At 39.4% G+C, this 20,852-nt stretch overlaps 1 protein-coding gene across 7 annotated transcripts in view; it reads right to left on the reverse strand.

Annotated features, from left to right (window-relative positions):
• Nucleotides 1-20,852, reverse strand: part of Axs (Abnormal X segregation) — a 177,344-nt gene that overhangs the window by 109,713 nt on the left and 46,779 nt on the right. For 4 of the 7 annotated variants that reach the window (XM_067147280.2, XM_067147275.2, XM_067147281.2 and 1 more), the window contains 2 exons: nucleotides 14,803-15,029; nucleotides 3,212-3,488 (listed from right to left, as the gene is read on the reverse strand). In XM_067147280.2, the coding sequence (XP_067003381.1) occupies nucleotides 3,212-3,488; nucleotides 14,803-15,024 (499 nt within the window). In that variant the 5' untranslated portion in view covers nucleotides 15,025-15,029. Of the gene's footprint in view, nucleotides 1-3,211; nucleotides 3,489-14,802; nucleotides 15,196-20,852 lie in introns of all 7 variants that reach the window. The other 3 variants (XM_067147277.2, XM_067147279.2, XM_067147278.2) reach the window with 1 other exon arrangement.

Raw genomic sequence — 20,852 nt, forward strand, 5'->3', positions numbered from 1 at the left:
TGCTACGCCACATTCTGATATCATCGCTTATATCAAAATCAAACTACACGAACAATGGAAAATGAACTGGCTTAAAACTTCCACTAGCAACCTCCAAAAAATTAAAATGATATCTACAAGAACATATCCTCTCCAAAACCTCACTAGACATGAACAAGTCTTAATCTCCCGACTAAGGATAGGACATACGAAGATCACCCACAACTATCTCCTAGAAAAGAAACAACCTCCCACCTGCAGCAAATGTAACTGCTCTCTCACTGTCAAGCATATCATCTCAGAATGTCAACTGTATGACCATTGGCGCCAACACCACAACATACCTAAAGGAATGGAACTGACACTGTCTTCTCCAGCACTGAGTCATCAAGTCATCAACTTCCTCAAAGACACTGGCTTGCACTCCAAAATGTAATTACATTATACTTATTTGTTTTCTTTACATTTTTATAATTACAATATTATTATTATTATTATTGCCATTATTCTGTAATCATATGTAAGAGTCGCGATAAGACCTTGGAGTTAAAGCGACTATAAACAACCCTAATAAACAAAACAAACTTGAAGTTTGGTAAGAAGTCGCTAGCGAAGAAAAATCTTTCAAAATTTGGCTTTGTGTCTACTGATTCTGTAATGGCTATATGCCGAAAGAAAGAGAACTTTTCGGCCAGATAAATTTGGTAATAACAGGTTTGAGAAATCGGATGGGTGAAGAGTTATTAATTGATATTCTTGATATTCTTCACATTACGGCCAATCTAAAACGTATTTGGAATTGCTGTTGTGTTTATTGGATTCTAGATAAAGTTCTGAAGAAAATCGATACTTTCTCAACCAGTTCTACATGAACTTCAAAGCCAGATCCTGACGATCCATCGCCATTATTATACAGGCAAACTTTTGTTCCACAATATTTGGCATTATACTCTATTTACCACACATATATTTTATTCTTTGAAGACTTATGTATTATAGTATGTTAGCTATACATACAGTATATTTATATGATATTACTACTATTCCCAATAATAATAATAATAATAATAATAATAATAATAATAATAATAATAATAATAATAATAATAATAATAATAAAATCTACACTAACAATTTTCTGTCGTTAGCTAAACCTTTGTCTTGGTTACGGGTTTTTAGAGTTGATCAGAGGGTTTCATGTCGTAGAGTTAGCAATTTTGAAAGTCACATAGTTTTAGAGTAATAACAATTGATCCAAGAGTTGTGAGATTTCATTCTGTGTTTTCGTTTGTGTCGTTTAGTAGAAATGTATGAACGAGAAATTGGAAATGATAGAAGAACACGAGATAGGTAAGGTTAACCCTTCATGATAAATAAAACTGGTCAAGACGGACATTTCTGAATGAAATCATCATGTTCCTGGATATACAGTTTTTATTATATTAAACACGGCATTATGTATTAGAACGCGCTTTGCTTTCCTAAATCTACCTCAGTCTGACTGAAAATATTAAAGTGAGTGAGGTATGAGCGATGGTAGTTAACACCATTCCAAATCCAGGATACCTCTGTGTGAGGTGTCGCCTTTTCGGTGCAACCTGAGGATGGAATAGTTTGGGGTCCACACCCCCTTCGGGGTACTGATTCAAAAAACAAATAACCATCAAACAATCAACCTAGCATAAATAAACACATGTATTACATGATTCGTCCATGCGCGTGACTCAGTGCCGGTATTATCAGCACTGCGTATTTTATTCTAAAATAATTATCATTGCACGCTGGCAGTGAAACTTATACTATGCAACCGTTTTCGTGCTATACCAATGATAACATTACATTAACACCCATACTCTGGTATGAATGAACCTCATAATTTCTACGTATATAAACTAGCACAATGTTCTCCATCATTACGAAACATACAGTGGTGACTAAAGTTGTTCTGTACGGGTGACCAGACGTTCTTTGTTTTATGGGACTGTCCCTTATTTATCTAGTGTGTCCCGTTGTCCCAGCAAAGACTATACGGGACGCATATTATCCCAGGCGTCCCGTATACTTTAAAATATCGTGTTTTTTTTGTTTTTTTTGTTTTTGCTAGGGGCTTTACGTCGCACCGACACAGATAGGTCTTATGGCGACGATGGGATAGGAAAGGCCTAGGAGTTGGAAGGAAGCGGCCGTGGCCTTAATTAAGGTACAGCCCCAGCATTTGCCTGGTGTGAAAATGGGAAACCACGGAAAACCATTTTCAGGGCTGCCGATAGTGGGATTAGAACCTACTATCTTCCGGATGCAAGCTCACAGCCGCGCGCCTCTACGCGCACGGCCAACTCGCCCGGTAAAATATCGTGTTTACTTATCACAAAGCGTTGATGTATATTTCTCATTGTGTAAAGTAATTACAGTTTGTTTGGTTGGCACTAAATGTAAGAAACCAGTAAGACAGATGTATTTACAATTTTAAAATGGCAACTTATAATCCTGAATAGTGAACACTGTTTTGGCAGGAATATGTCTTATTGCTGAGGGGGTCATCCAAACATCTGTGTAACGCGACAAAATGTGTGAAATATATTAATCGTTACCGTAAGCCTTGTTCGCCAAATATGCTGTGGCTGTGAATTTGTATAAACAGTATGTTGAAATAGAAAATGTACCGTCAGCGACGTCACATTTGTCGTTCCATAGGCCTTGGACGCCAAAGATGCTCTGTGAAATGATGAGAATAAATCGTTCGTTATCAATATTTGAGTTTCATTTATTGAAAGACATATTCGTGATCATCAGTACTTGTTTTTTGTAAATACACTGTACTTCTTGTGAGGTCTGTGGCTCGTGTTAAGAAATTCTAATCTTAAATAGGGCCTAATAAAATCAACGTCAGTCGAAGTGTCCCGTATTTTCACGCTTGTAATCTGGTCACCCTAGATTAGATACACAACTAAACGTTACAAATTCAAGTAGAGATTCAGAGGAGCATCGGTTATTATTACTATTATTTTTGTATTATTATTATCATCACCTTCAACACTACTGACAATGGGCACCCTCTTCTCATAAGAGATATGTAACGCTCTAAAAAACGAGAACAACTGGGAAAGAATGAAATGAATGCTACGTATCACCAACAACACGTATTGCATCCTAGACGATGGCGTGCCAAGTAATATGAGATAACCATACCAAGATGTTGGAGCCACTTTTTCCCCCCCTCTTTGAGACTTACATATTGACTGTCCCTCGTAGAGACTAAGTCCTGGATGTCCAGGAACATGATCGTCCTCCATCAAAGCCCGTATATTCTCTAACTCATGCCTCACAATACGCTGTCGCTCCGCCGTTGTCAGCAGGTCGTCCATGTGCATGCCCTCATCAAGGAAGTCCTCTAGTTGACTGACCGTGAACTCTCTCAGGATACCCTCCCGGTCCCTCTTCTTCAGTTCCAACTCTTCGGCCACCTCCAGGAACTTGATCTTGGAAGCAGATACGTGCAACGTGATACCCTGCCAAGAAATCACAGTTTAATAACATTCTAAAGTGTCATTTGAGAAACGTAACCTATTGGTCAAGTTTTGCCAAAGTTTTTTTTTTTCTTTCTCAATTGGCGTTACGTCGTTCCGACACAGATTTGTTTTATGGTGACGATGGGGCAGGAAAGGACTAGGAGTGGGAAGGAAGCGGCCATGGCATTAATTAAGGTACAGCCCGAGCATCTGCCTGGTGTGAAAATTTGGAAACCTCGGATAACCGTCATCAGGGCAGCCAACAGCGGGGTTCGCACCCACTATTTCCAAATTATTATTAATATATTATTATTATTATTATTATTATTATTATTATTATTATTATCATCATCATTTTTTTTATTATTCAAATATGAACCACGAGGCAGCCATTGCGAAGATCTAAAGGTCTAAAAGGAAACTTAACAGCACAAATTTCTTCTGTACTTCCTTATGAATAGTAAATGAATGAGTTAACATAACAATGGTTCCTGAAGAATGAAAGAAAACTGCTTTGCGTGAAAATAACATAATCACCCTTTCTAAACACAAATCACAGGAGAAAACGGTGAACTGAACGATTTGGCTACGCGTTGCAGTCCGTGTAGCAGTTAGCTTGCATTCGGGGGATGGTCAGTTCGAGTCCTATTGCCGTCGGCATTGAAGATGGTTTTCCTTGGTTTCCCCATTTCTAACCAGGAAAATGCTGGGATTACCTTAATTAAGGCCACGGTCACTTCCTTCCCAGTCCTATGCCTGTCCTTTGCTATCGTCTGACCCGTAAGACCTGCGAGTCTGTGCAATGTAAAATCAACAACTAAGAGGGAAAACGACCGAGCTCGATAGTTGCAGTTGCTAAAATGCGACCAGTATCCAGTATTCGGGAGATAGTGGGTTCGAAGCCACTGCCCTGAAGATGGTTTTCCGTGGTTTCTCATTTCCACACCAGGCAAATACTGGAGCTGCACCTTAATTAAGGCCACGGCCGCTTCCTTTCCCACTTCCAGCCCTTTACTGTCCCATCGTCGTCATGAGACCTATCTGTTTCGGTGCGACGTAAAGCGACCTGTAAAAAAAAAAAAAAAAAAAAAAAGTTGTTTTAAAGGGAACTTCGAAGAATGAAGATATCGAAAAGGGAAGGGAAGGGAAGGGAAGGGAAGGGAAGGGAAGGGAAGGGAAGGGAAGGGAAGGGAAGGGAAGGGAAGGGAAGGGAAGTCCAACACCACCTTCTCCACCTCCACCTAAGTGGATTTTCCAAAATAAAAGAATATGCGTTTCTTTATTTTTAAAGGAGAACACAAATGCCTTTTAAATATACTCAGTTTAACAGTTCACCCCATTTTTCACTCCTTTTCACCTCTCCGTAAGTGAAATTTCCACACAAAAATACGTGTTTCTTTATTTTAAAATGAGATTCCATGTAACAATTTATACGTCTGTAACATCTTCAGTTTGAGATATGAATAACCTCATAGAAAGAATTCAACCATTTATTCACTTATTTTTAACCCCTTAAGTGTATTTTTTGAAAATAAACAATACGTGCTTCTTTATTTTCGAAATTAATAATTTTAGTGATATTTGCTTTACGCGCCACTAACTACTTTTACGGTTCTCGGAGACGCCGAGGTGCCGCAATTTAGTCCCGTGGGAGTTCTTTTACGTGCCAGTAAATCTACCAACACGAGGCTGACGTATTTGAGCACCTCCAAATACCATCGGACTGAGCCAGGATCGAACCTGCCACGCTGAGTTCAGGAGGCCAGCGCCTCAACCGTCTGAGCCACTCAGCCCGACTTCTTTATTTCTAAAGGAGTTTCCAAATATCATTTATCACGTCTAACTGTTCAGTTTTTGAGATATAGATATACTCATTTTAAAAATTCATCCCCATTTTCACCCCCTTAGTGACAGAATGTCCAAAAATCTTTCCTTAGTGAGCACCTACACGGTAATATAAATGTATCCCCAAAATTTTATTTCTTTACACCCGGTAGTTTTGGATCGACAACGATGAATCAGTGAGTGAGTGAGTGAGTGAGTGAGTGAGTGAGTGAGTGAGTCAGTCAGTCAGTCAGTCAGTCAGTCAGTCAGTCAGTCAGTCAGTCAGTCAGTCAGTCAGTCAGTCAGTCAGTCATGACAGGACATGTTATTTTTTATATATCGATTGTGATAAAGAACAGCCTCAGTGCTATATGGGAAACAAAACCAAAATACATGTTTGTATGTAGTAACTGTTTCGGAAGAGTAAAATAGGTGTTGTGCCGTCCCTTTGGTACACGAAGCCTCCCCCGAGAATCGACCGATGTTGGACGTAGGAGGAATAAGTATAAGGTATAGTAAAATTAAGAGGTTAGAAGGTACTGTACACTTAATTGGATATAGAATAAGAAACTTACATTATATGCACATAATACTCGTATTGTAATTTAGTCAAAACTACGCTTTCAGTATCTTGAGTATGATGTCGGTCAACAAAGGAACACAGTACAAGTCAATGATGAGTCAGTAGTAACCACGAACTAGGTCAATCTAGGAGAAATCGCCAAGACGCATAGGAAGAAAACAGGCTTCCAGACCTATGATTGGCTGATGCTGTAACTAAGTAGAATGTTGTATGGGACGGAAATAATAGATTTCCATGAGCTTCTGAAAGCTTGGAAGGGGCATTAAGGCCTATATAAGCGATGACAGATTTACCTCGAGGCCTTCCATCTAGAATTCGCCTGAGCAATTGCTGGACAAATCTCTGCCGGTCCACGGAGGGTTTACGCTTGAGGCAACCTCTAGGGCTAACAACCCTAGTTGTAAAAGGATGGGTACCCGTCCAAGGCAAAGTCAAGTCAAAAAGCATGATGGCACAACATTTCAAGAAACATACCCCAGGGGGTAAATCTTCGGATAAATCCCTCGTCGTGAACGCCACGGCGCACGAGTCTCGTTCGGATTCTGGGGGAGACTCGATATCATGCAAGAGACGAGTCGGAGCGTCTCGGTGTACCCCGAAGAGTCAAAAACGCAGGCCAAAATCTGAAACCTTTCTAGCAACTTTCAACATAAATTCACTTACACAAACTGGCAAGCTGAAAACTCTCACCAAAGCTCTTCACGAAAATCAGATATCCATAATGGCCCTACAGGAAACAAGGTACCCAGATGAAGAGATTTTTGAATCTGAAGGCTACCGATTTTTCAAGAGCAAAGCGCAAAGAGGAATCCTCAATGGAGCTGTGATGCTTGGAACCGCGTTTGCTGTTAGAACCAAGATCCTTAAATCGGTTGCAAATTTCGAACCTGTGAATGACAGATTGTCTATACTCACAATTAAATGCGCGAACAAAACCTACCCCCTAGTTAACGCACATGCTCCTACAAACGATAAGAACAAGTCTGATCCAGACGAAGTTGATAATTTCTGGGACCTACTGGAAGAAAAATTGAACAAAATCCCCAAACACCATGTCAAGCTTCTTTTGGGTGACTTCAATGCCCAACTAGGTCGTGAGCAGAAGTACAAGAAAGTTATAGGAAATTACCCTGCTCACAAAAGAACCAATCCCGACGGCAAAAGACTGGTGTCCATTTGCGAAAATCACAACCTGCAGGTCATGTCGACCCACTTTCGCCATCTACCCAGAAAGCAAATGACTTGGCGTTCTCCCGTCCAAGCTCTCGGAGAGTTCCAAATTGATCATGTTGCGATCTCCAGGAGAAACAGCCCTGAGATTATGAATGTCAAGGTAAAGAAAGGCATCAATGTGGCCTCAGATCATTATATGTCTCTTATCAAATTCAAACCAATTCCCGCAAACACAAGGAAGACAACCAAACAGATCACACGGTTCGACAATGATAAACTTCGGCAAAGGGTCGAGCAGTTCCAGGAGAAGGCTAGACCAAATGACTTTAACAACGCCAAAAGTCTCCTTGTTGAGGCCGCCAAAGACGTTGCAGAAATCAAGAGAAGCAAAAAGCATGCCTGGTGGAATAGCACCTCCTCCAAGAAAGAGTCAATGCGTGGAAACAGTACAACTCTACGAAATCAGAAAATGATTGGGATTGCCCAAGCAGCTAGGGTGTTCAGAACTGAGAAACGTAAATACGAAAAATCTCTCATTGAAAAGATAGAACAAAACTTTAGGAAGAATGAAAGCAGAGAGTACTACAGAGCCTTCAAACGCAAACTCATTGGCTATAAACCACCATCTCTATGCTTTGAGCGAACGGACGGCACACTGGCGACGTCAAATGAAGAAAATTGCAGCATTCTGGCAGATTACTTCAAGAATTTACTTAATTGCTCTAAACCGCAAAGCGCCATTGAGACCAAGGAACCCTTACTCAGGTATCCAGATTCCAGACCACCCGACAGAGATGAAATCAAGCGCCACATTGCCCGTCTCAAAAATAACAAAGCGCCGGGGGAAGACTCAGTAGTAGCAGAACTATGGAAATATGCCCCAGAAAAATCACTTGATATCTTGCAAAAGCAAATAGAAGAAATTTGGAACAAGGAGACCCTACCCGAAGATTGGAAAATAGCTTTGATACATCCATTACACAAAAAAGGCAGCATGAAGAACATCAACAACTACAGAGGAATATCTTTGCTACCCGTGACTTACAAAATTCTATCACTTGCCATCCTGGAGCGTTTGGAAACACAACTCGAACATCAAATAGGTGAATACCAAGGAGGGTTCAGAAAAGGTCGCTCAACAGCTGAACAGATCCAAAATCTCAAAACGATCATCAGATATTGTACACTAAGGTCCAAGCAGTATGTGTCTGTCTTTGTGGACTTTAAGAAAGCGTACGACTCCATTGACCGGGAAGTCCTGCTAAACATCTTAAATGAATTTGGAGTTGATTTGAAACTGCTGGCATTAATTAGAGCCATCCTGACCGATACAAAATCCAAGGTGAAGTTCCACGGATATCTCTCGCATTCCTTTGACATCAAAACAGGAGTCCGACAAGGTGATGGGCTATCCCCGATACTCTTCAACTGTGTTCTTGAAAAGATCATCAGAACCTGGCGGGTGAGATTACAGGAAACAAACTACAGTCCATTGAGAATAGGAACCAAATCCAAGGGGATCGCAACAGACTGCTTAGCATTTGCCGATGATATTGCTGTTCTCTCAACCGACATAGAAACCGCTAGAGCTCAAGTTGAAATTTTAAAGGAAATTGCCAAACAAACTGGTTTGCAGATATCGTTTGAGAAAACAGAAGTAATGACTAACATCAAAGAGGCTCCACCAAAACTCCATACAAAATACGGGGACATCACCCGAGTAGACAAATTCAAATACCTGGGTGAGATCATAATGAAAAATGGACTGGACAAAGAAGCACTTCAGGAGCGAGTACGCAAACTGGAAATAGCCTACCAAACATCCCGCACAATCTACAACAAAAAATGCCTTTCCCAAAACACCAAGATACGTCACTATGAAACAGTTCTGAAGCCAGTAGTTCTATATGCAGCCGAAACCCTGTCTCTAAATGTCAACAAAGGACTCCTTGAAGAACTGGAGAAAAGAGAACGCAAAATTGTGAGAAGAATCTTGGGATCAAAGTACAGAAATGGAATCCATCAAAAGAGATCCAACAAGGAAGTCTACAGCAAAATAGAGAAAATTACCGACACAATCAGAAAAAGACGGGCACGATTTTACGGTCATCTGAAAAGAATGGACAGCAGAAAGTTAACTAAAGAAATCTTGATATTGCTTTTTTGATTCAAACCCCAAAACCACAATTCCCTGGTTTAGAAATACCAAAGAAGACCTGCAAATGCTACATATCTCAGCTGACGACGCCTTTAACAGAGATCTCTTCTGCAAGAAAATATTGACGAACGGGCTAAACCGAAATGAACAACCGAAGAGAAGACACGGTGCCCCTTGGACAGAGGAGCGTAAGCAGGCCCACTCACAAAGAATGAGGGAAATTTGGGCTCTAAAGTAGGCCAAGTTCAGTGTCAAATGCAACAAGACTTAACGTGGTCCTTGATGGCCCCAGCGAATTTAATAATAATAATAATAATAATAATAATAATAATAATAATAATAATAATAATAATAATAATAATAATAATAATAATAATATTTTCGTGCACCACAGCTCTTCAAATTCTGGACAACTTCTTAATTGTATATAAGCCTGTGTACCGAGTGTACATAGTGTACGTACCTCTACTCGGGAGAAAAACTACTTCAACGGGAGAAACCTTTGATGTAACTTCTCCTCACCTTAGTTGGACCTTTCTAACCAATTCGTCCAACCTCGCGGAAACCAAACCAAACAAAAGGAATCCAACTAATTTCCTGTGCAGTCACGACATAGGTTTAGAGTAACGTTTATTACAATTTATATAATTTATAAAATTTATACAATTTATATAGAAATTATTATAATTGGCCAGACAACCCAAGTTGCTTCAGAAACTAGTCTTGTATATATATATGGTTGCATTTAACGATGGTGAATTCGAACTCCAACATGGGCAAATGTTAAGGCGATTTTCCGTGGCTCTCCATTTTCACATTAGGCGTATCTTAAAAGCTCTGGCCGCTACCTTCGCAGCCTAACCATCCCCATCTTAGCATCGCCTAAAACCTATCGAGTTAGTCTTACGATGATAAGAAAAGTACAGAAACATTTCTCGGCTCAGTAGAGTCCTCTTCATAAGTCAAGATTATTTAACGAATTATCCATCGAAACATCAGTCATCAAGAAACTGCGAATATGTAACAGAAGTTACTTACAATTTTATATAATAAGTATTATATCAGTCTTCAAAAAATCGCCCTAAAATAGGATAACAAGTATCCTTTGAGAAGACTGAGATCATGCCCACTAAACTCTTAAGCATTAATAAAGTCTTCATAAATGATCCAAAATTTAATGCAGTTCTACAATTTAAATATCTTGGAGAAATCACCACGCACAACTTAAACGAGAAAGAAACATCGATAAAGAGAAGTAACAAAATGAATGAAGCCCAATTTCTAAACCGGTCAACGCATAATAAGAAATGTCTGTCAATAGACGCTAGGATCAACACTATATAACCGCAATTTGCTTTACATCGCACCGACACAGATAGACCTTCCGGCGACGATGTGGTAGTATAAGGCTAGGAATGGGAAGGAAGTGGCCGTGGCCTTTTAAGGTACATTTGTCTCGTGTGAAAATGGGAAACCACGGAAAACCATCTTCAGGGTTGCCCGCCTTGAAGTAACATGCATGAAATGTCCCACGGGACTTAGACTAAAAATCCAAGTTTTCATAATCATCTGCGTTATTATCCGTCGTACGATAAATGCGTATATGGCATAAATGAATGGAAATAGAATATTCTTAAACATTTGCTGTATACTGAATTTTGATAGACCTAATATTAACGAAATTATTTGAGAATAATCTTCCTATAAATACCAACTCCATAAGATTACCGTGACGTCGTATGCAGCTGATAACACAATCCCGAGTACGTAGTGTAGTTGAAATAAATAAGCCCAGCAGTTTTCCACTTTTAGGAATATAAAAACAGACAGACAGACAGACAGACAGACAGACAGACAGACAGACAGACAGACAGACAGACAGACAGACAGACAGACAGACAGCAAAGGGAAAAGTTATATCTCATGTTACCTCGGTGTTCAGATATATTAGGTGGGGGTAATTTTAAGATGAAGAGAAATATGATGCATCCTCTAATTTTTTCCTGTTATGGATCCTTCAAATAACTGTATGTCTGCGAGGGTGTCCATCATTGGCTGCAGAGCATGAAGCCCGTAGAAAATAATAATTTTCTCTGCCAATTGAAGAGTAAGTGAAATTATGTACAACAATTACGGTATTTAAAATGAAGGGGCTTTTCACATAAATAGTCTACAGCATTTACATATAATCAATAGTGTAAGAGAAAATTGAAAAAAAACTCTTCTGGTCTTCCTATAAACTCTCAGTCTATTCAGTGATTTTTAAATGATGTGCATATCGAAGCCTGCTACTGGATGAGTAGACTCTAAATATGAAGTTGTATCTAGATATATTCAATAGTGTAGGAGAAAATTAGAAAAAGACCCTTCTGGTCTTCCTATAAACCCCTAGTCTATTCAGTGATTTCTAAATGACCTGTTCTTGGGTGAGTAGACTCTAAATATGAAGTTTGGTCGAAATCTATTCAGCCGTTTACCCGTGATGGTGGAACAAAGAGACAAACAGACACGAAAGCTAAAAACTACTGATACAATCTTGAACTGACCTGAAACAGATATAGTCAACATTTGTCATAAATGACATTACAGACAACGGACCCCTTAGAATGTTATTTATAAGATACAGATATACAATCGTTCCTAATGAAACTCTCTATGGAGAGAATGAAGAAGAAATGAATCTCGTATTTCTTTCACATCATGCGACTGCCAGGATATTACAAGTAGTAATGAGGTATCTTGGAAAGAAGACAGGAGGACAATGGATCCACGAAATGCAGCAAGATCTCAAAGCAGCTAAACTCGAGGTACATGCAGAGAACAAAATTAAAAAGAACACCTTTCTTAAGACTCACAAATTTTCAGCAGACATGCAGCAAAAAATGGGCTTCAGCGATTTCAGGCAAATTGAGAAAATTACGGTCGGAACGAATAAAACATTACTGGGCAGATCACAAGGACCAAACTGTACAGCCTTCAAAGAGAAAGTGAACTTTAACGACTCAGGTCATCCAGTGTGGCTAATAATAATAATAATAATAATAATAATAATAATAATAATAATAAGAAGAAGAAGAAGAAGAAGAAGGAACTACAAATCACAGCATAGGATTTAAAAAAACAAGACCCACAGAATCAAGACACTCAAAAACATAGACACCAGACTACAGACCAAGATCAACAGGCAAACCATGGGAAGAGTGATTTCAGACGAGGTCCCTCTGTGGGTGGGGGTGGTAGAATAACACCCACGGTATCCCCTGCCTGTCGTAAGAGGCGACTAAAAGGGACCTCGGGGGCTCTGAAGTTCGAAGCGTGGGTTGGCGATCACGGGGCCCTTAGCTGAGTCCTGGCATTGCTTCCACTTACTTGTGCCAGACTCCTCCCTTTCATCTCTCCTATCCGTCCTCTCTTGGTCAACTCTTATTTTTTTCCGACCCCGACGCTTTTAGGTTTGAGAGTTTTAGGAAGCCTTTCCGTTTCACGCCTTTCGTGGCCCTTCTCTTTCTTTGGCCGATATCTTCATTTTTCGAAATGTCGGATCCCTTCCATTTTTTCCCTCTGATTAGTGTTATATAGAGGATGGTTGCCTAGTTGTACTTCCTCTTAGAACAATAATCACACCACCACCACCACCACCACCACCACCACCACCTTTCAGACGAGGAGAGAAAATCAAGATCCGAGAGAATAAAGAAGTACTGGGCTGAGAGAAAATCGAAACATCCATTGTATTATTGACTGAAGTGGTCAAATGAAGGCCATAAAATAAATAAATAAATAAATAAATAAATAAATAAATAAATAAATTAAATAAATAAATAAATAAATAAATAAATAAATAATATCCATATCAACAATATTATAGTTTTTTCTGTATGCTTGAAATGTATACCTTATTCTTTTTAACGCGGGTTAGGTGTAAAAGCATCAAAAGTAGGTTCAGTTCAATTTATGTATGCCTGTTTGTTTGTCATGGCAAACCAGCTTAACAGAATTCCTCGGTATTTAAGTTCAGGGATAGTCTGGTTGTGGACTAGACTACATATTTTTTCATTAGTATACAGTGGCGTAGGGATATTAACGGAGCCAACAGAAAAAATGTCAAATTTCTACGTTGGTATTAGCTATATCAAAAAATATAATTTCTGGCCTTTTATGTCTCGTATGGGGACATGGAGGTATTCGCGATTATACCTTGCCATATTTTTCACAAACTTCCAAATATGCCCGGAAATATTATTTGTACCTAAAATGTGCAAATAAAAAAACGATTGAAAATATTATTTCCAAAATTTTAAATCTGATATATTTTTACCCTACAAACTATAACAATGGGGATATTCACGAATTTATATAACTATTGCTTAGTCAAATAACGGCGAGCATCGTGTGAATTTTTGTTCAATCGTAATGGTAAAGAAGTATCTGGTGGCGAAAGTGACTGTTTTCATGGTTTTCCAAAACCGTGTGGTCATTAGCCCCTGTTGATTAGGAAGGTAAAGAAGATGACTGTCGAAATTAGAAGAAATACATGAAGGAAAGTTAATTCGAAGAATAAGGGGGAGGGGAAATGAATCATAAGAGGTTTGCGGGGAGTGCGTTGAATGCTCGGACACGTTCGAGTTGGACCCACGGTGAAAATATTACCCATTGGGCGAGTTGGCCGTACGGTTAAGAGCGCGCAGCTGTGAGCTCGTATCCGGGAGATAGTGGGTTCGAACCCCACTGTCGGCAGCCCTGAAGATGGTTTTCCGTGATTTCTCATTTTCACGCCAGGCTGTACCTTAATTAAGGCCAGGGCCGCTTCCTTCCCATTCCTAGGCCTTTCCCGTCCCATCGTCGCCATAAGACCTATCCGTGTCAGTGCGACGTAAAGCAAAAAACAACATAACCCTGCGGATTACAGTCGATCCTCGAAGGGTCAAAATCTAATTGTGCCACTGTTCAGTGGCGTAGGTTTCTTCACTTGTTAATGTTCGGTTGCTCGTTTTTATTTGAAAGACCTTCCTAAATTTAACAAGGATTAAAATTGAATTTTAATAATTATTACATCCCCATTTAATAATTACCATAATAGCGTCTTAATTAAAACGCATTTTTAACAAACCTGAAATAAGGTTAAAAAATTCATTTATAATAAAAGTCATTGCTTAATCACTAAACCTAACCTAACCGAGTTTTAAGCACGGACTCTACACCGCAATTAAAACTTATTTTAACTGCATATTTTAAGTGATTTCTAAACGTTGTGACTGCTGGAGGCAGTTCCATGGGAGCAATTCGACCCTCACTCCGAGCTGACCATGGGCACAACTCAACATTCCCCGAATGCTCTAATATCGCTGAGCAGGAAAGGAACAATGTGACGGCCTTCGGTGTACTAAGAGAATAAAATTAAAAGTAAAAAGTAAATAAAAAATAAAAAAATAAAAAAGCACTGATAGACAATCCCTTTTGTTGCCATTCATCTCTGCTAGGTGGCATTACTGATGCAATTAAAGGACTACCCCATCAACGATGGGTACACAACAGCTAGTAATATAAGTAAAAAATATTTCTGATTTAGAACATACCTTGTTCCCATTCGAAGGTTGTCTTCGGACAAGAAGCTCAGCACCACCATCGCGCCGCTTGCCCATGATCTTCTCGATGATCCAGTAAAGAGCCTTGCCGTGGATGTTTTTGGAGAACTTGATGACGATGTAGGTAGGTGGGAAGACGGCCGTCTCGTCGGGCCCATCGCTGTGGTTGCCCGACAGCTCGGTTTCGGAGCCCCCCGACTGCAGGCGGACCATTCTGCCTGCACGATCAGGCATCATAAACTCACTCCACGTTCATTAGTAAGTTCTGCTAAGGCTAGGTTATGTAATTCACAACAAACACCACGTAGCTAGTTCTCAATGGTTCCACTGGCTCCTACCAGGTTTAACATCCACCAATGAGATGGCGCTGGTTCCGAGGATTATCTGTAAACGCACACTGCTACAGAAACATATACACACAGACACACACGTCAGTAAGACAAACACATTCGTATATTATGAGGGTTATATATGATGACAAGAGAGTCCAAATGACCCCGACAATATTCCTCACGTGGATAGTTCATGACTCTTGCACAAAGTCTCAAGGAAGATAGGAAGGACAGCAAGCAAGCAAACCATGTTTGTATATAAACTACCTCGTAGCTTCGTGATATACTTTATCTAACAAGGAAATTATAATGGGCACCGAGTTGCCGAATGAGATGCGAACACCTGGTACACAATGTAGAGATATGTTTACAGGATGAAGGTAAAATGCCATCTAATAATCGGCACGTGTAGCTCACCTCCATTGGGGGTGTGCCTGAAAAGAGCTGTATCACCTCGGGATGAGGACACGAGTTTACTTTATCTAATAATCACAAGGCGTGATAAAAGGGGGTAGTGTATACATGTCAAAACAAATTCAAGAAAAAATATATTTAGAAAACAATTATATTAATATGTTATTTTTATTTATTTTTCGTGTCTTTTCTATTTTTATTTAGTTTCCACAGACTGAAAAAACTTGACAGTTTTAGACTGAGTAGAAATTTAAAAGAAATGGCTGAAAACCTCACAGTTATACATTGAGTAGACATTTAAAAGAAATTGCGTCCACTGTAACAAAAATGGGGTGATCAGGACAATTAAAATGAGGGTGGGAACCACGTATCTATCTCGCTATTTTCATCCAGAGTCAACTAGAGAAAGTAACGCAATGCCACTTTAGACCTACATGCCTCGAAAGGAGTCGCCACGATGTTGTAAATATATTGTGAAACCCACTTTTTCGTGTCTAGGGCCAAGTTTCATCAACATTATTAGTACTTACAAACTCTTAAATCATTTTAACATCCGATTTTACAAAATTTGCGTTTCTTCAACAACTGTTAACGTTAGTTTTAGAGTTAAGGCCCAGTGGGATGCATTTATTCAACATCTTAACGTGGTAAACATTCTGGAAAAATCTAACAACGTATATGCTCTCTGTGGAAGAAATACTGCTTTCGTAATTTGAACACTGCTGCGGGGAAGACAACAACAAAATCAAATAGCAGAGCTACCAGGGGAAGGTTAAGAAATGAGAAGTTCAGAAATGGTTCTCCCTGCCTGAAAAGGGTAAAGAAATTGCCCTCTTCGCACAGAACCCTCAAGGAAATAAATGGTTCATAGAAAAGGTAGGCCTCTCAACATTAGAGTGGACTGAAAGAGTGGACAGCAGACGTGGCTCCAGTAACAAGCTTGTGTGGTAGAAGCCAGGAAAACAACCATTGCAGGCGTGCCTGTGGTGAGATTGAAACTTTGGGACATGTTCTCGGTCACTGTCCATTGGGCTCATTGTTAGGAATACTTGTCATCACACAATTCGCGGCCTTATTCCGAAAGCCTTTCGCGATAACGGGTGGGAAGGATATGAAGAAGTGAGCTGCTTAGCTGGAAACGGCAGCACGAGAAGAGTATATATTCTAGCCATCGCACAGCGAGATCGTTCTGTACTATTGGACCCAACAGTACGTCTAGAATCAGGGGAAAAACCGCCGCACGATGTGTACTCTGAAAAGGAGGCAATCTACATTCCAGTATCCCAGTTACAACATGGAGAAATATAATGCGAACTTCGTCACCGTCTACGGATTGTTAGTGGGTGCAAGACGTACCATACCCGAGTTCTGGAAGAGGTTGCCCTCAAGGAAAGCAAACTAGCCATGATTGCCGAGGCGGTTGTGCGCTGGTCCGTGCTTATTTTAAGGAACAATTTATATTCAAAAATATAAAAATTGTACAACACTGTGTCTTATTCCAAACCTGTTGAGGGTCAGTTTCCTAAATAAAGGATTAAAGTTAACATCCCCGTTTCCCGTATTAAATGGCTAACATTTAGCAACCTGTTCCAAAATGGCTGCTGTGAATCGTCCTTTGGATGTGAAATTGCTCTATACAGGCTTTTAAACAACAATCCTGATCGAAGAAGAGGTTTGTGACATAAAAGACTTCGAAAATCTGACGGGTGCAGAATTTCTTCAAAGATACAGGTTATCGAACAGAGTCATTGCTAAGGTTGTTAACGAAATTCGAGTGAGGTTAGAATATCCTACGAAAAGAAACTGACCTATTTCTCGCATGTTGTGATAACGTTAAGATTTTATGCTACTGGTTCTTTTCACGTAATGGTCAGAGACAATGCTGTAATTTTCTAAAGGCACAGTTAGTAGAGCTGTTCGTCGAAATTCTGCAGCAACTGAATCCGTGAGAAGATGGTAACATCCCCTTCGCTAGAAGAACGTCAGCAAATTATACGAGACTTCTAATAAGCCATTTTCTTGTGTTTTAGGTGCAACGGACTATACACAGACATAAGAATCCAATCACCTGGAGGCAATAGAACCGAAATATATCATAATCGGAAGGGATACTTTTCTGTTAATGTTCAAGTGATTAGTTTTCCTAAACTTCAAATCAGGGATATGATTGGTAGGTTGCCTGGTTGTTTACACGACAGTACAATATTTAAAAACTCCCATAACAGAGCACAGTTTGAAGTGAAGACAACTAACGAAGGGATTTTGGTAAGTGAAAGTGGATACCCACTAAGTATGTATCTTTAAACCCCATACTTACATCCTGAAGGAAGACCTCAAAACCGTTACAATGTAGCGCAATCAAGATACGGAATTGCGTGGAAAGGATGATATGGGTCTGGAAAAGAAGATTTCCTGTACTTGCTTGGGATTACGTGACTAATTCGATTAATAATACCTTTTCGAAGGAAGAAAAAAATAGAACCTCGATTCCTTTTCACTTCACGCGACATATTGAAACAGCTGTATTCAAACAAAAGCGCATCGGAGCGCGCTGTAAAACAGCATGTTTATACCACTGCCTCCTTGATTTGCACCAGTTCGCAATGTTGAGAGAGTTAACATCAAATTGGTTAAAAATTCATAGGAAAAGTTTGAAGAAACGCAGGAAACCTACCACGTTGTTAAATTTTTTAACTCAGTATTAACTAATTACCTGCTACTATATTAACAGGTGTTGATGAAATCGGGCCTAGGGGTGACAAATTGTCCAAATCCCTCCGAAACCTTATGTCGAACTTTTCCAAAATTACGAAACTTCGTTCACTACTATCGTACCGAATAGGTTAGCTCAACGCGTTGTGGCACGGCCAGTTATGGCTGCTATTTTCTTTTTTTGCTAGTTGCTTTACGTCGCACAGACACAGATAGGTCTTATGGCGACGATGGGACAGGAGAGGGCTAGGAGTGGGAAGGAAGCGGTCGTGGCCTTAATAAAGGTACAGCCCCAGCATTTGCCTGGTGTGAAAATGGGAAACCACGGAAAACCATAGTTATGGCTGCTGTAGCTCTGTACTCGGGAGACAGAAGGATTTGAATTCCCCCGTCGGCCATCCTCGAAACGATTTTCCGTGACTTCCCATTTTCAACACCACGCAAATGTCTGAGTAGCACTTTTCTCAAGGCCTCAGCAACTTCCTTCCCATCCCCTACACCCACAGACAACACACTCACACAGCACTATATGTCGCCCTCTACCTTGGTGTGTATCGTAGAAAGCAGCAACACGTCCTCGGATACTCCCAGCACTAAAATCCACATTCAAAAAATAAAATACATAAAAAATAAAACAATAACACAATAACACTGAAAAAATAGACCTTAGACCGAGAAGACTGACCGTTAAGATTCTCATCTCATAAATTATGGTTGTAAAACTACATTACCTTATACCTATTGCTCAAGGTAAAATGTTTCGTAAAATTTCTTGTACAATTAATTTTATAAAAATTTGGTGAAAACAAGTTGTGTTGCTCACGGTAAAATTATTTTATAAAATCCGTGGAAGCATCAGGATGGCCATCTATGAACTCACTTCTGAACTAAGACCTGTATGTGCTGCCATCTATCGATACACTTTTAAATCAAGAATCAGCTGTTCAACTTACATTGCTTTTGAAAGTATGGCTCCAACAAACAAAGCAAAACTTGCTGCTTTAGCTGCATTTATATGTTGTCCAGTGGTAAAAAGGAAGAAAAGAAATGCCAGGAAATGCTGGATTTGGCATTGGATCAAGAGAAGAGAAGAAGGTAGAGGATTGCTGTCCTTTGTCGAAATTTACTTGAGGTTAGAGGGCCAGCATTCAAATAGGAATTAGGCGATTGTGTTTTCTGCCTCTCTTCTTGCATTTCTGTTGTGGTAATGTGGCGTTTTAATTTCATGCAAACAAGGATATTTCTGGTATTCGTTCAGTAAAACGCTAACAGCTTCCTTAAGCCATACGGATCCTGCCATTTTAGAAAGAAGTGTTTGTTTACAATCGAGCTTCACAATCTTCTCACGACGTAGCGCCAGCATCATCGTGATGTCAGCTTCGCTGATTGGTTCGTTTCGTAAAATTAATTTTACGGAATAGAACATGTCCTATTTTATGAAAAGTTTTATCAAAGGTTTTACAAAACTTGAATTTGACCGTGAGCAACAGAAATTTAAAAAAATTAAATTATTGTACAATAAATTTGACAGAAAATTTTACCGTGAGCAACAGGCATTACTTTACCCCAGTTGAATCTCGATGAAAATTTGTAGTTAGAGGGTTGATTACAGTCCTAATTTGAATTGTCCTGATCTGCTTTAACACGGCTTACGATTCTTGGACGGCATTTCTCTCACACACTCTGTATGTATACAATTGTAACTGCTGAGAGCAAGAGAATGAACCATGACAGCCGAAATAATACTGTGATATTAAATATACGTTGTTCATATCTGGATAGTGAGGAAAGCAACGGGAACTACCTCACTCCTCTTTTCCCTAGTATGACTCTTCAGTGACGCCTAGGCTATCTATGACAGCTGTCGGTGGAACTGTGGAGAATCAAACCAGTCTTTGAGCTGAATATCCACACAACAACATACTATCTGTATAGTTAGAACCTTATCCACGAAAATTATGAACTTTTATGACATACTGTTTCGAATCTGAACTTTCCACAAACTGTTAAGATATTAACTGTATCAATTTCAGCTTTTAAACATACTGTCGTGAACAATGTTTAAGCTTCCATCTCTATTTGATCAACAAACTTTGAACTGATAATGTCCACAAAATTAGATATTTAATGGTAAATACCCCCCAGTTTTTAACAAAAGTTTTGAAAGTAATTTTCATTTCGATATAATCGACAGGACATTTGCGTACTAATTTTACACTGTAAAACAAAGTTCCTGTTTGATTTGTTATATCTTATATATCAGATTGCAAAAAAAAAAAAAAAAAAAAAAAAGGAAATATTTCAAATTCGAAAGAATTATGTACATTTAGCTGTCTGCATCGTGACTGGTCACTGAGGTACTATACAAAAAAATGAAATGTGCTGCCATGTAAATTTGAGGAACAACTTCCATGCCTTGTGAAAGGTAACACAATTTTCATACTTGAAAACCTATTGTATACTATAACTCCATTAACACTAGCAACAGCATCCGCTATACTGTAAATCAATATACAAGATATAGGATGATCTAAAATCATGTTAGTTTCAGTTAATGAATTATTTGTACATATTTGTTCCATC

The sequence above is a fragment of the Anabrus simplex genome, chromosome 5 (assembly GCF_040414725.1).
Source record: "Anabrus simplex isolate iqAnaSimp1 chromosome 5, ASM4041472v1, whole genome shotgun sequence".
Taxonomy (NCBI): domain Eukaryota; kingdom Metazoa; phylum Arthropoda; class Insecta; order Orthoptera; family Tettigoniidae; genus Anabrus; species Anabrus simplex.